A 14,514-nucleotide genomic window follows, 5' to 3' on the forward strand; every position below is an offset into this window, starting at 1 on the left:
TAGGCCTGAAGGGGTACTGGAAAGAAATGGTATTATTAGAGACCCATGAGAGCTGGAACAATGGGAAGGAGGGCTCTAGACAGGCATTGTAGTCAGAGGGACACAGTATGACCAAAATTTTGGCCTAGCATAAAGGAAAGGGGTGTAATACACACCCTGATATTTCTCTCCTCCCTTTTTTGATCTTCTGCCAGTGCTGTGCGTTTGTCTAACTCAAAAGGAAGAAGCCACAGGGCAAGGAGGCCCTGGTGATATATTCATAAATGTCAGCCTCTGAGGGCAGAGCATGACAGAGCAGTGAAGACAATGGGTTTTGGGGAGGGAAACAGACAATACTGCTATTATAAATATTCTCTATGACCACAGGAAGTTAAAAAAAAAAGTCACAGGAGGCAGGCAAGTTAAAAATCCTCACAAAACTACCTTTCTAATAGTACTTCCTTTCTATTTACACATTTAATTTACTGGGTGTTCTTTCTGCCTAGTAATAGGGTTGTCTAACCTTTTCTGAAAATGGTCCAAGAGTAAATATTTTATAATTTGAGTCCTAAGAGGCAAAATTGAAAATATTATGTTTTTTCCATAACCACTTAAATGTAATCATTTAAACACATAAAAAGCAGTCATTCAAATCCAGTGGGCTGGATTTGGCCTATGGGCCACGGTTTGCCACCCTCTGGCCTAGAAAATCTTTCTTAATTTTTCTCTGGCCTTAGTCAATGTCAAGTCCAAATAAAACCTCCTACATATGGCCTCTCATACTGTGACTCTGAGCTGTGAGTGACAGAAAATCAACTTTTACTAGTTTAAGATAGTAAAATTACTAGCTTAAATTGAGAGGATGCTGGGGGTAAATCCCAGAATGCAGAGCAGCAGGAATCCCAGCTGCTCCAGGGACCAGCTGGTTTGCTATTGTGGTTTGTGTCTTCAGTTTGGCTTCATTGTCTACTAGGAAGAGCAAACCCTCCCCACAAGAAATAGAATGCTTATCTGTCCTTCTTTATATAATAACCCCAGAGAAGTATTCTGCTTGACCTGTCTCGGTCACACACCCATCCTTAGATGAATGTATGTGGATGAGGGAGGAAGCTTGCTGACGGTGGAGAGGTTCTCCGGTTGTACAAGCTTGTGAGAGGAGGCCCTCCTGAGGAGGGCTTCCCATAGGGAGGGAGAATTCTGTTGCCAGGAGATGCAGACAGGAGATGCTGTCTATTTCGAGGAGATAAAATGTCACAATTATAGAGCAATGTGTGACATGCCAGAAGAGAGAGATGTCTGACACACGTTGTTACCACCCTCAGAACCTAAAAATCACACTTGGTAGACATTCATGCATTTCTGATGAATGAATGACTCAGTTCCCCCGGCTGATTGTGAACACTCTCTTCTCCTAACTGGTCCAGATTTTGATCAGCTGCTCTTTAGTTCTGTAAGTTGTAGTAGAGGTTTTTAACGCCCATGTATTACCTTTCCTCTAATCCCAGGAGGCAAAGAGTGCCCGAGAGCGCCAGTCTCACAGAAAAGCATCCTGTGGAAACAGCTCACAGAATGGGGACTACACCGGAGACAGTAACGACTGTGTTCTGCGGGGCCCGTGCGGCCTTTTTGAGGAACCCTTCAGGACACAAAGCCCGACACCGACAGACACGACCCTTCGTCGAGAGGGAGGCAGGGCGCGGGGGCGGGGGCACCGCCGGGCCCCAGCCTCGGGCGCGCGTCACTCGGCACAAAGGAGACAGCAGGGAGGCGGCCGCGGGAGCCGATCTGCACTCGCCAGCCACTCGCAATTGCGGTTACAGACCTGCAGTTCCCCTCCCCCTCCCCACCCAGGCCCGCCTGCCCGCCCGCCGGCCTTTCTGTCTCCTCTCTCCCTCCGTACTGGCCGGCCCGGGTCCATTTCCGGGCTCGGGGTATTTGGTATCGATCTGGGCCGGGGGCGCGGGAGCAGGTGGCTGCGGCGGGGCAGCTGGGCCGCCAGCCTGCTGCGCCGGGGCCCGTCTCCCGCCGCCTTTGTCGCCAGTCTTTGCCCGGCGGCCCGCTCTGTCCTCCGGGCCCGCGCGCGCTGCCGGACTGACTTTGCGCCGGGTCGGGCGCTGCTGCTGCTACTGCTGCGCTCCGGGCCGCGCTCGGTGCCGACGGCCGCCGGGAAGCGGGAGGCGAAGGGCAGCCCGGAGCCCGGGCCAACATGGCTGAAGTCACCATCGACCAATCCAAGCTGCCGGGAGTCAAGGAAGGTAGGGGCCGGGCCGTGGAGCGCGCGCCGGGGCCCCTCCGGCTCCCAGCCCGGCGTCCCTCCCGGCGGGGGCGTCGTCTCGGCGTCCCCAGCGGCGCTTGCTCGGCGCCCATCTGGTGCCGGCCCGCCCTGGCCGGGAGGGAATTGAATTCAGGCTCTGCTGTGGGACCTTGGGCAAGTCACTTTCGTTCTGAGCCTCAGTTTTCTCCTACGTAAGGAAATTGTGGCAGAGAGGTCAGCACCACCCTCATCAAGTGGTTGTGCAAAGGTTCTCTTGAAGAGAAATGCCCTTAGTGAATGCTCCAGAGCTGGGAGCTGTGTCCTAAAAATTCAGGCCCAGTCTAGCTAACTTGAAGGCTAGGAAGTGGGGAAGAGTTGACGTTCAGTTCCTTGTGGAGCCTTTGTTTTGAAACTTGACTCTTTACCTTCTTCTGTCTACTTTTCCTAGCCCTGCGTCTGGCTGGCTGACTTTCCCACCTTCCTCCAGGTTTAAAAGTTTAGTCTGGGCACTGCCCAGCGCGAGCAGCAGATGGGAAGCTGCTATAAATGAGCATTTTCTCACAAAAAGCACTAAGCAAAGGGGAGCAGGGGACTCACTGTGACCTTGATTTTTACTGGCTCCGTATATTAAGGTCTAGAAAAATCAAGATTGATTAGTATTGGTCTGGCTTGGGTTCTAGCAAGTAGCCCACTGACTTCTTGTTCCTCGTCTTCATCCAGTCCTAGTATTTTTTTTTTTTTCAACTGAGGTCTTGGGTGCTGGATCGCCTTAATCTTTAGTGATCTTTGGCTGTTATTTTGACCTTGGGAAGCATGGAAGTCCCAGAGTGCTATCCGGGCTTGCAGAGATTGTCTTTGTAGTGGATGTTATTTGTTTCAGCTGACTCTTGTGGTCTTAGTTGTCTTGGGAATATGGAATTGAAAATAAGAATCTTTGCTTTCTTGGAACTGCGTGTTTCATTGCCAACCTGATTTGATTCAAAGGGGCTTGTGGGTGCTCAGGCTGACCCCAGAATCCGAAGAAAGCTTGCCTACTTTATGTCCCAGAGTTCCAAACACTAGGCGATTTTATGTAGAATTTTTAATTGGGCTGGGCCTGTCCTGTTGTTCCTGAAGGATGTTAAGAGTTTAGGCCTGAGATTTTTATCAAATAGTGTTTTTCAACCTTTCAGTTCCTAACCTGGCTTTGGTGAAGATTCTGGCATTCATATGTAAATGAACTTTTCTTAACACTGTCAAGTCTGGAGCCTGAGTGATAGGAAAGGCAAATTTACACTTTGGAAGTCCAGGTCTTTGAGATTGTCCTTAACCTTTCTGGTATGAGAGAGAGAGAGAGAGAGAGAGAAAACAACCTTCATATGTAAAGTATTAGTCAGGTAGTGCTAAGATTTTACCCAGCTCCCTGTATGTCAGTGACCTGAAACAAACTTGAAACTCACTTTCTGTGTATGCATTTATATTACTCTTAGGTCTTCTGGTTTCTAACCGAGACATGAATGGTTTATTCTAGTATATTCTTTCTTAAGGGTTTCAACAAACACTTTCCATCTGTAAATGCAAAATTTTTCCATTGCTAAACTCCGGAGTTTAACACATTTGGATTGCTTTTATTTTGCACAACATGGTGTTTGGCAGTCGGGTTTACATGATATGGTAAAGTGGTAAGGACATTTCTGTGGCTGTTTCATTAATTTAGAATTAAGTATTGATTTACTTTGAAGGTGGTCCGAAATTGTTGAGAAGATTATTGTCTATGTAAGCATCTGATTTTTCTAGTTTAAAGATCATCAAAGGAAGTGATACACTATACTAGGAATGTGCTAATGGTGGTGTGGTTTTTGATCTGGGAAGTATTCACATCGAATAAAGTGTATCTTTCCCTAATATAACTCTTAATTATGGCCAGTTGCTCCCTAACGATGTTTCTGGACCCTAATTAAAGAAAATAAAGTTGGTGTCCATGATTGGGTAAAACATACACAAACATTGAGACTTTTTAATACTGAAACTCCAACTCAGTTTGAAAAGGAAGTTTAGCAATAATTCACTTAATATTCTGGCACAGATTTTTAAACTCCAGTTTTAAAAATCTGTCTCCTCTACTTCTCCTATCAATCTAAACCTTTATATACAATTACAATTGGGATCATGGGGTAGATTCCAATAGAGATTGAGAAGAATAATGCAGTGGATGTCTGTGCTTTCCCACTGCCCTTTTCTTTAGGAGAGGATGGGGAGCCCTGGGACTTTTGTTGTGAACTTCTCAACAGAGGTCATGGGTAGCAGCTGACATCAGGGAAAGAGACTATTTGAAAACTTTTTTTTTCTAGGTTAAAATCGAATGCTTGCTTATTTAGTTTTAAGATGGCCAAAGATATTCAACATTTGGACAGACCTTTGAAAAAAATAACTACAGCAGTATTTTTACTTTGGGAAATCTCTCTTAAAATAGGAGACAAAGGGACATGTGTGAGTTCTTATGCAGTGAAAAGAATTAAGTCTAACTAAATGTCAACACACATCATTATTTCTGGTTTAAAACCATATTTGGAACATCTAAATACTTTTTGTAATGGAAATACTGTTGCCATTGTTTGGTAGTAATGCTTTATTTCTTCTGAAACATTTGAGGTTCTTTGCCACAAGATTGGAAATAATTCTCAGCCACTTTTTATCAGTAGATGTGTAACTCAAATGCATCATGCAATTTGTGAATGCTAGACAAAGGTATTCTCAAATAGACAAAGGTTCCAACAATATTCCGAAAGTTTTTTAGTTTAGATCAGAGCTCCCGCCCCCCCAAAAAAGAGCACTTTTCATTAGTTAACAAGCTTAGAGTTTTGGTAAATTTTAGCTTCTTTGCTGAATCTTCTTTCTGAAACCACAATCCAGACTCCCCACTTTTTTTTGCTCTCTGCAGTCTGATTCCCATCTTTCTACTTAGTTTTAATTGCTCACCAATCACTAATCTTGCCCTTTCCCCCACCTAACAGAGGTTTCACGTTATCTTCAAGTTTTGGTCTGAGTGCTGTAGCCTGTCCATCAAAGCCATTTCTAGACCCTTTAAAGTTTATTAACTCCTTTGCAGTTTTTTAGTCATTAGCGTTTTCCCACTTTTAGCCATTGAGCACTTATGTATCAACCCTCCCATCTTCTACCAGGGCTAACCTTCTTCTTTCTTTCCTTTAAGCAGTAAGACATTTTATTATGTGTTATATATCCTTACTGTCCTTCAACTGGAAGTTTCCACCGTCTCCAAAGTTAGTTAACTCTGTGTGTGTGTGCAGGCACGTGTGCACCTGAATGCAGTCACGATTAGCGTCTGAAATTGGTGCACTTGGTAGAGACGTTTCTTGAAATAAAGGTAGCTAGCTATTCTGAGAGCAAATCCTTTTTCTTTCGTGAAAGACAAAAGTTAATACATTTTCAGAAGTATGCCTAGAAAGCACTGATTCATTTTAGGTCCAGGACACCCCAGTGGCATAATGGGGTAAATTAAGTTAATGGCGTAAATCCAGAACTTTAAGGGGAAGAATACAAAATTATGTCTGGTGCAGTGAGTAAACCAAGTAGTCCCAGAGATCTAAAGCATATCACACGCACACTAGGTACCTAATGCGATGGTGATCTCTGAGAGGTGCATTATCTGGCTCCAGGGCAAACTCACTTTCTGTTTTCTGCAAAATTCCACAGCAGTTTTTTTGTTGTTGTTGTTACTGTCTTTTAATGAGACCACGGCTACATCTTGAGTTAGGAGGTTTGTGTCTTGCTTTTCCTTACCCTCATCTGGCTTCAGGTCTTTCACATAGCCAGCAAAGATTCAGCAAATATTTGAATGTATGAATGAATGAATGAGTAAATCATGAATACTAGATGCTCCCTTTTAGTTTAGGAATCCTATCTCTGGCATAATTTCATATTCCTTCTCAGAGCATAAGCTCTTTTTTTTGTATTTTATTTATTTATTTATTTTATAAATTTATTTTTATTTAATTTTGGCTGTGGTGGGTCTTTGTTGCTGTGAGCAGGCTCTCTGTGGTTGCAGCGAGCGGGGGCTACTCTTTGTTGCTGTGCACGGGCTTCTCATTGCAGCGGCTTCTCTTGTTGTGGAGCACGGGCTCTAGGCGCAAAGTATGCGGGCCGCTCACTGTTGTGGCCTCTCCCATTGCGCGGTCTCCGGACGCGCAGGCTCAGCGGCCATGGCCCACGGGCCCAGCCCCTCCGTGGAACGGGGCACGAACCCGTGTCCCCTGCATCGGCAGGCGGGCTCCCAACCACTGCGCCACCAGGGAAGCCCTAGCAGGCGGATTCTTAACCACTGTGAGGAAAGTTCTCAGAGCATAAGCTCTTAAAGGGCAGAGATAATGCCTTTTAACCATGGGCATCATGTATCTTAGTGCCGCTATTAACTTTATAAAAACTTTTAATCTATTTTTCTAATGTTTTTTCTTCTCTGATCTTCGCTGTGGTGGAGAGGCAGTCCTGTAGAATTCAAGGAGTTGTTGTAAAGAGCCCTTGAAATTCCGTACGTGCATCCAGAATGCCTCTCACATAAGGGAAAAAAACATCTTTCAGTTTATTGCTATATGCAGGTATGCAGTACCTTCTTAAATGAATCAGTGATTTTTAAAAAATGAAATAGCTGTTAATTGTAAAATAAAGATTATCTTAATGATTTGAGAAATGCTTTTTTTTTTTTTTTTTTTTTTAAACAAGTACATAAAGGACAACTTCTCCCTTGTGGGAAACTGTAAAGTTAATTGCTATTTTTAAAAAAGGATCTCAGAGTAGAAAGCATTAAAAACCACTGATCTAGGCCAGCCAGATTTTCCAGATGAAAATCTGAGAGCCAGGATGGGAGAGTGGGTTGTATCAAACCGCTGAGGCTAAGTATCTAAAAATTGTCACATGGGGCCTAGACTTAGAAAAGTTCAAAACTGAGTATTCACACAGCTCAGTCTTCCCTGCTCTCTCCTTTCCCACCTTCCCTTCCTTTCCTGTCTCCTCCCTTCCTCTCTCTTCCTTTGTTCCCTCTCACTCTTCTTCTCTTTCTTTTAAATTATTCTGTAGATGCATAAGAATCATTCCTCATGTATTCCATTAATACTGTCATTTAAAACAGTGGAATAAAAATAATGAATGACAAAACAATTCCAGAGATTTTTCTCAACTTATTTTAGGGATAATGTTTGATATGAATGTTAATGAGTTAACATAGGTTTCATTTTATTTTTTAATTAAAAGCTTTTTTTTTTAGGTTTTTATTTCGATTCAGCAAATGAATTACTGGGTGAACTACAGGAGGTCATACTCCTGCCTCAGTGTTTTTTTCTACCTAGAAAATGCATTTCTTCTCTGGTACACTCAGCTGAAGGGGCTAATGTTTAGAGGCTTGGATATTTTAAGAGGTTTAAACATATTAGGGAAATAAAGAAAGCCATAGGCTATGTTTTTTTCTCTAATTCTTTTCAGGAACATAGGAGTTTTGATTGAGATAAATGAATTTTTGCCTCAGTAACAAAAAGCAGTGTGATACCATAAAACTTAGGTAAACTCTGCTTGAAATCCCAGTTTTCTAAGTACAGGAGTATATTTTAAAATTAACTACCCTGACCTATAAGGGGAAAAAAATAAACCTTATCACAGCTACATTTGCAGTTTCAGATGTAGCCACTGGAAGGGCTGTTGGATTAATGTTTTTAACTGATGACCTATTTAAAAGTGTCCTGTGCTTCAAACCTGTAAAATTAGCATACCCTAGATCCTAAATAAGACCTACAAAGGATCATTGGTCTCATATACCTTGGGGATTATTTAGACTATTTATTCCCAGATGTTTGAATTTAGAAACCAGTACAAAAGAGTTCCTAGATACTACATTTAAAAGGACACAACAAACATGCACACTCAAAAGAACTATTTTTTTGGTCATTATTATCATTAAAACACATAAACACACACACATTAAGATATGTAGGTCTTCATATAATAGTTGGTAACCATACACTGACATAAAAGCGTTGAAAACTTTCTGATAAACTAGAACCAATCTAAAACCAGTCTTGCTTGTTGTATATCAGTGTTTTTTTCTTTTTAGTCAAATTCATTGATGTATAATTCACGTACAGTAAAAACGCATCCTTCTTAGTATGCAGTTCTGAGTTTTGACAAATGTATAGTCTTGTACCCACCACAGCAATCAAGATACAGAACAGTTACATAACCCCCAGACTGCTCCACCCTTTTCCCCGCCTCCACCAACTGCTGGTGTGTTTGCTTTCCCTATAGTTTTGCCTTTACAAAAATGTCATATACGTGGGATCATCCAATAAGTTGCTTTTTGAGTTTGGCTTCTTTCGCTTACCATAATACATCTGATATCATGTGTGCATCAGTAATTTTGTTCTTTTTTATTGCTGAGTTCCAGTGTACGGCTGTAGCACCATTTGCTTATCCATTCACTGGTTGACGAACGTTGGGGTGTTTTCACTTTTGGTGGTTATAAATAGTCTCTGTAAACATTTGTATACAGGTTTTTTTTGGGGTGAACATGTTTTCATTTCTCTTGGGTAAGCACCTGGGGTAGGATTACTGGGTCATATGGTGAATGTATGTTTAGCTTTATAAGGAACTGCCAAACTTTTTCAAAGTGGCCTGTACCGTTTTGCATTCCCACAAGCAACGTATGTGAGCTCCAATTGCTCTGCATCCTTGTCTGCACTTTACATTGTCGAGATATATTTTTTTAAATTTTTAACTATTTTTTTTAAGGGTTTAAATTCTGGTTTTGTTGTTTCGTAGCTGTGTGATCTAAATTTTAACAGTGTAATATCATCTTATGTGGCTTTAATTTGCATTTCTCTAATGACTAATGATTGGAGCCTCTTGTGCTTATTTCCTATTCTCATATCGTTTGTTGAAGGAGTGTGTGTTCTAAGCTTTGCCTTTAAAAACAAATCAGACTGTTTTCTTTTTATTGAGTTTTGAGGGTTCTTTACATATTCTGAATTCAAGTCTTTTATCAGATAGATATTTTGAAAATGTTGGTGGTCTTTAAACCTTGCTGCAACATTAGGATGATGTGGGGAGCTTTGCTGTAAGCATATTCCTGCCCAACTTGATATCAGCTGAATCTCTTGGAGATGGTCCCAGGAATCTGTAGTTTTTTATATCTAGATTATATTCTTGGACTTACAATAGACATTTGGAACATATGACTAAGAATACTGTGGCCACCCTAATGCAGGGATTGATCCTACCCTACTCTGATTTTTTTAAGCTTTTGCATTGGCAACTCATTTCTTTATCAGGGTTAAAGAATGGGCAGCATTTTTTTTTTTTTTCCTTTTAGTAATTGAAATTAGTTCCTCTAAGATAGGGGTTTGCAAACTATGGCCTATGGGCCACCGCTTGTTTTTATACAAGTGAGCTGAAGACAGTCTTTACATTTTTTAATGATTAAAAAAAAGAGGAAGAAGAATGTTTTGTGACAGGTAAAAATTATATGGAATTCAAATTTCAATGCCTAAAGTTTTATTGGAACATAACTTTGCTCATTTGTTTACATATTGTCTGTGGCTGCCTTCACGCTGCAAATGATGAGATGAGTGTCATTATAACAGAGACTATGATCAGCAAAGCTTAAATTCTTTACTATCTGGTACTTTGTAGAAAACAATAATTTCTTTGGGACCATTTCAGTGAAACCGTTTAAAAAACTTCCCTATTTAATCTTTTTTGATATTTCAGTTATCACTATGAACATTTATCAAAACTTTTCTTTAATTATAGTGGTGCCCTGTTGGGGACTATTATTGGCTGAACTCGTGTAGCATGTTTTATTTTTGTAGTGACTTTTAAAAATACAGGCTTACATCCTGATTTTTATTTTACTTTTTTTTAAGAAGAAAATGTGCTCTCCATATAAATTTCTAGGGACTTCACAATTGATTATCAAGGTAGAAATCTTATGTAAAGTGAGAATAATCCATATGCCAGCTCTGAGTAAGGATCTGTGGGGCTTTCATGAGTGAAGTGCATGAGTAAACAAGTTCAACTTCTAAAAAGTTTGCTTATGATTCTTAGCTTGTTACTTGTTACTGGCTGTCTTCAAAACATGTTACAAACATTTGCGTGAATGAAGTGCCACTTTGTCTTCTTGGATACTTGTATCAGAAGTACCTAGGTTGATTTACCACTAAACTTTGAAGGCCTAGTGTGTGATGGGCATTTCTAGTCCTGATACAGCTTCTTAATGACCAAACACCAGGGGAGTCCCCACTGGACTTTCTTGGCTTTTATTTTTCTAATGAGTCATAAAGACTGAGTCACTTTCCATTAGCATTACTCCAGGACTTTTAACTGCATATAGTAAAAGCACGAATGACTTACAAGGATATCTTTCCCTCTTCATTGCCTCCCCATCAACAAATTTTTTTTGCCTATTGACTATATAGAGGAGTCCATGATTCACTTTAGGTATTAAATTCACTAATTTTTGAGTAGCACTTCCCACCAAATACTTTAAAATATTAGCTTTGTCTTTCATATTATGAAATTCAGCAAAATACAGAATGTCAGGGTTGGCAAATACTTTCAAAACGTTTTTAATGTCTAGATGGGAAACCAGAAGTAGAGGAAGAGAAACAAGGGACTTGATTAAGATTCATATCCTCTCATCTGCACGTTGAGATTGGCCTGACATCTGCCAGCAGCTATTTTGGAAAGGACTATGCACTCTCAGTGTCTGCATTTACAGATCACTTTCTGGCTTTGCTTACAAACGGTTCCTTATCCTGTCAGTGATTGCTGGACTCTAACTTGCCATGTCTGCTTCTGTTGTTTTCCCTAACTTGCCATGTCTGTTTCTGTTGTTTTCCCAGTTTTCCATGGTCAGACCTCATTATTTTAAATTGGGCTTTAGTGTACCCATGAAGCATTTCTTCTTTTCTTTTCCCCTTGTAAGTTACCCCATTAAAACTCCACAGAGCTAATGTTTGAAAGATCATTTTGGCTATGTGTGTATATTGGAAGGGACAAGCTGAAGGTTTAGAAAATGGCTGGGGAGCTATTATTGATAGACTCCAGTTTACTGTGCTTTTAACATCCCTGAATTCCAGGAACTTGGTTGCAGTGGCACTCAGGCTCCCCCAAAATAGGATAATTACTGAGGCTTAAAGGCAGTGCTGCCAAATAATTTATAGGCCAAACCCAGACACTTTGTGAGTAAAAAGGGTGATCCTAATAATTTTACCAGAATAGGTGTATGCTGGTGACCACACAACTGCAAGACACATTGCTGAAATACCACAGGCAGCTGGATATGATGAGTAAGCAAGGTCCTTGTTAAAAAACCCTTTCTAGATATGAAATGTAAAGTTTTTGTTGACACTTAAAACCTGAAGGGTACCTGTTTCCCGTATACTATCTTGAGGTTCCTAATGTGTTTTCTATTTCATAATTGATTACTAAGTGAAATCTGCTCAATTGGAGGTAGTAGGAATAATTAAGTTTTCATTTAGCTCTTCATATGTGGGTTTCCGAAAATTCTACTTTTTTGTTACGCGGGCCTCTCACTGTTGTGGCCTCTCCCGTTGTGGAGCACAGGCTCCGGATGCGCAGGCTCAGCGGCCATGGCTCACGGGCCCAGCCACTCCGCGGCATGTGGGATCTTCCCGGACCAGGGCACGAACCTGCGTCCCCTGCATCGGCAGGCAGACTCTGAACCACTGCGCCACCAGGGAAGCCCCTAAAATTCTACTGTTAATTAGTTAGTTTTCTTTTTGTTTCCTGTTTATTGGTTCTCCCCATTTATTCCCTCTGAATGTGGAGAATGGGTGTTGAAAAGATTTGTGTAATTGAAGGGAGGTAAGAAATGCACACATTTCTGATTCCTACTTACTTGGCAGTATGTAATATAAGTATCATTTTCTTCACCTTAAATAGAGTAGGAGGCTGCCATTCTACTCTGTGCATTTCTGCTGTGTATCTTTTAAGTAATTGAGCTCCTCCTAGAATTATTTTGCAGTATTTGCTCTTGTTTACTGATACATTAAATAATTTGTCCAGATTGAAAGGAAGCTTGTATAAAATTTAACTTAAGCAGACTGACTTCTTTGGAAAGGGGAAGTACTTTGAACCTAGACTTGTTAAGCCTTGGTTTCACATCTCATCTTTCCTACTTATTTGATGTAAGGACTCAGAAAAAACACTCAGTATCTCTAAGCTTCACTTTCCTTATTTGTTTATTGGAGATAATATTTACTGTGTCTAATATATGGACTTTCCATGAGAGTTAATTGAAGAAATGGATATGAAAGTATTTTGCAAAATGCAGTGTTATACATTCAGTCTCAGTGATATTACTGTTCAAGTTACCCTAAAATACTCCAACTTTTCCTTTTTCCAGACCATGGTTATTTGAGCCCTAATCCTCTGCATGGTATTTCCTTCTATACTATCTAAATATAGCATATTTCTATCCTCTCACTACCTCCTCAGGCCCAGCTCAAATGCTGATTCTCAGTTAAGTCTACCCTGTTTCTTTCCTGTGTATCTTTTTAACTTACTTCCTTAAGCAACATGTCTCATCCTCTGTATTGGTCTGAAAGCTCTCCATCAAGACAAGACTGGTAGCTGACTGATCTCAGTACTACTTGGGGATCCTTACCCATAGGAGATACTCCAGAAAACTTGTCAGAGTATCTGACAGCTTATGTTCAGTGGGCAGACTGACCTGAGCTAACTGAACTAATGACACTAGAATAAGGGCTATGATCATTTGCATGAATTCACTGGGATAGGAATAGAGGATTAGAAGCAATCACTTTTACTTTTTGTTGCATGAAATTTCCCCATCTCTCACATGTCTGTAGGGGACTGATTGGCGTTAAGGTTAACTCAAGGCCAAAACACATAGTAGGCTCCTTTGGAAGCAATGATCTTACCTGTTTACGGATTGATTTTAGTTAAGTAAGACCTTGTTCAAGTGGGTACATTTTCCAGGATTGTGATATGGTATCATTTTGTTGCTGTTACTAAAGGATCCAATTAGTTTCTTAGATGGTATTGGATTCTATTCAGACTTTTTATGTTTACTGTTTTCTCCTTTAGATTTATTTTTAGGTAAAGGGGTCAAAGTTCTTACAAAGTTTTAACTAAACAGGTCACATGTAACATGTATTTTTTAAGTTCTTGGTTATAGAGTTCCTGATTGTGAAGAATCTGAATATTTTGAGTTGGAAACTAAAAAGATGAATGTACAGATTATAAACCTGGTATGGTTTATGATCAAGAGAGGGTGGGAAAGCGTGAGCAAAAGAGCTCAAGAATTTTTGTTTTGGGGGTGGATACGTTTAATTCATACTTATTTTAGGATGGTTTTCTAAATTAGGGCATACTGCGTAGTCTCTTTCAGTTTCATGTGGTGTATTAGAAGTTAACACTGTTTTAAAAACATGCAGTGCTACAAAAACCAATTTATACTTCTAAGTAGATATTATAGCAGTTTTTAAAAATCATCAAAATGACTTTGAATTCTTAAAAAACAAGTGAGACAAGTGAATCAATCCTCTAGAGCAGAAAGGTGTTTGGACAGCTTGTCTTCCTGTTCACAGATGCAGGCTGTCCCTGATTTTCTTTCACTTCCTCTTCAGGGGAATTACATGACAACCAAATATACTATAGGATAACCAAATATACTATACTGAAGCCAGTTTCAGTAACAATACACACATAGAGAAATCCAAGGCATTTAGAACACATTGTAGTTGAACTTAAATTTGGTGATCTTCAAGAAGACTTCTGAATATTGAGGGTGTTCACTTTCCCAGGCTGTACTCTGTTCATTGGGCCCCAGGTTAACCTTTTAGTAAATAGTACAGTCCACAATTGCGTTCATTGGACAGTGAATCAATGATAACATGGTCTCATTTTACCATGATACTGAAGGCTCTGTGAGAACTGCTAGTTGAGACAGGATAAGTCTACCTTTTTATAAGTCACTAGATTGAGCAAAAAGGTTATTTTAAGATTTATTGGTGGTTAAGGCTACTATACATAAAATATGATGGATAAAAGCAGATGTTTGCCATTTTGTATGGTAGAAATGATAAAACCAACAACAGCAATGAAGAAAGCAATATTTGCTACAGGAGAAAGTTAGCATAACAGTCATCCTGTATGGATAGTCTTTTATATAGGCTGTGGTTATGACATTTTAGATGATGTGCCTGTATCCAAGAGACAAATATATATTACTTATACTGAATCAACTAAATTTC

The 14,514-nt window shown here is 40.3% G+C and overlaps 1 protein-coding gene across 3 annotated transcripts in view; it reads left to right on the forward strand.

The window, feature by feature from the left end:
- The first annotated feature begins 1,722 nt into the window (after positions 1-1,722).
- Positions 1,723-14,514, forward strand: part of CCDC50 (coiled-coil domain containing 50) — a 66,537-nt gene continuing 53,745 nt past the window's right edge. The window contains exon 1 of one of the 3 annotated variants that reach the window (XM_024740242.1): positions 1,723-2,234. In XM_024740242.1, the coding sequence (XP_024596010.1) occupies positions 2,186-2,234 (49 nt within the window). In that variant the 5' untranslated portion in view covers positions 1,723-2,185. The remainder of the gene's footprint in view (positions 2,235-14,514) is intronic. The other 2 variants (XM_024740251.1, XM_024740259.1) reach the window with 2 other exon arrangements.

This window comes from Neophocaena asiaeorientalis, unplaced genomic scaffold (assembly GCF_003031525.2).
Source record: "Neophocaena asiaeorientalis asiaeorientalis breed wild unplaced genomic scaffold, Neophocaena_asiaeorientalis_V1.1 scaffold723, whole genome shotgun sequence".
Taxonomy (NCBI): Eukaryota; Metazoa; Chordata; class Mammalia; order Artiodactyla; family Phocoenidae; genus Neophocaena; species Neophocaena asiaeorientalis.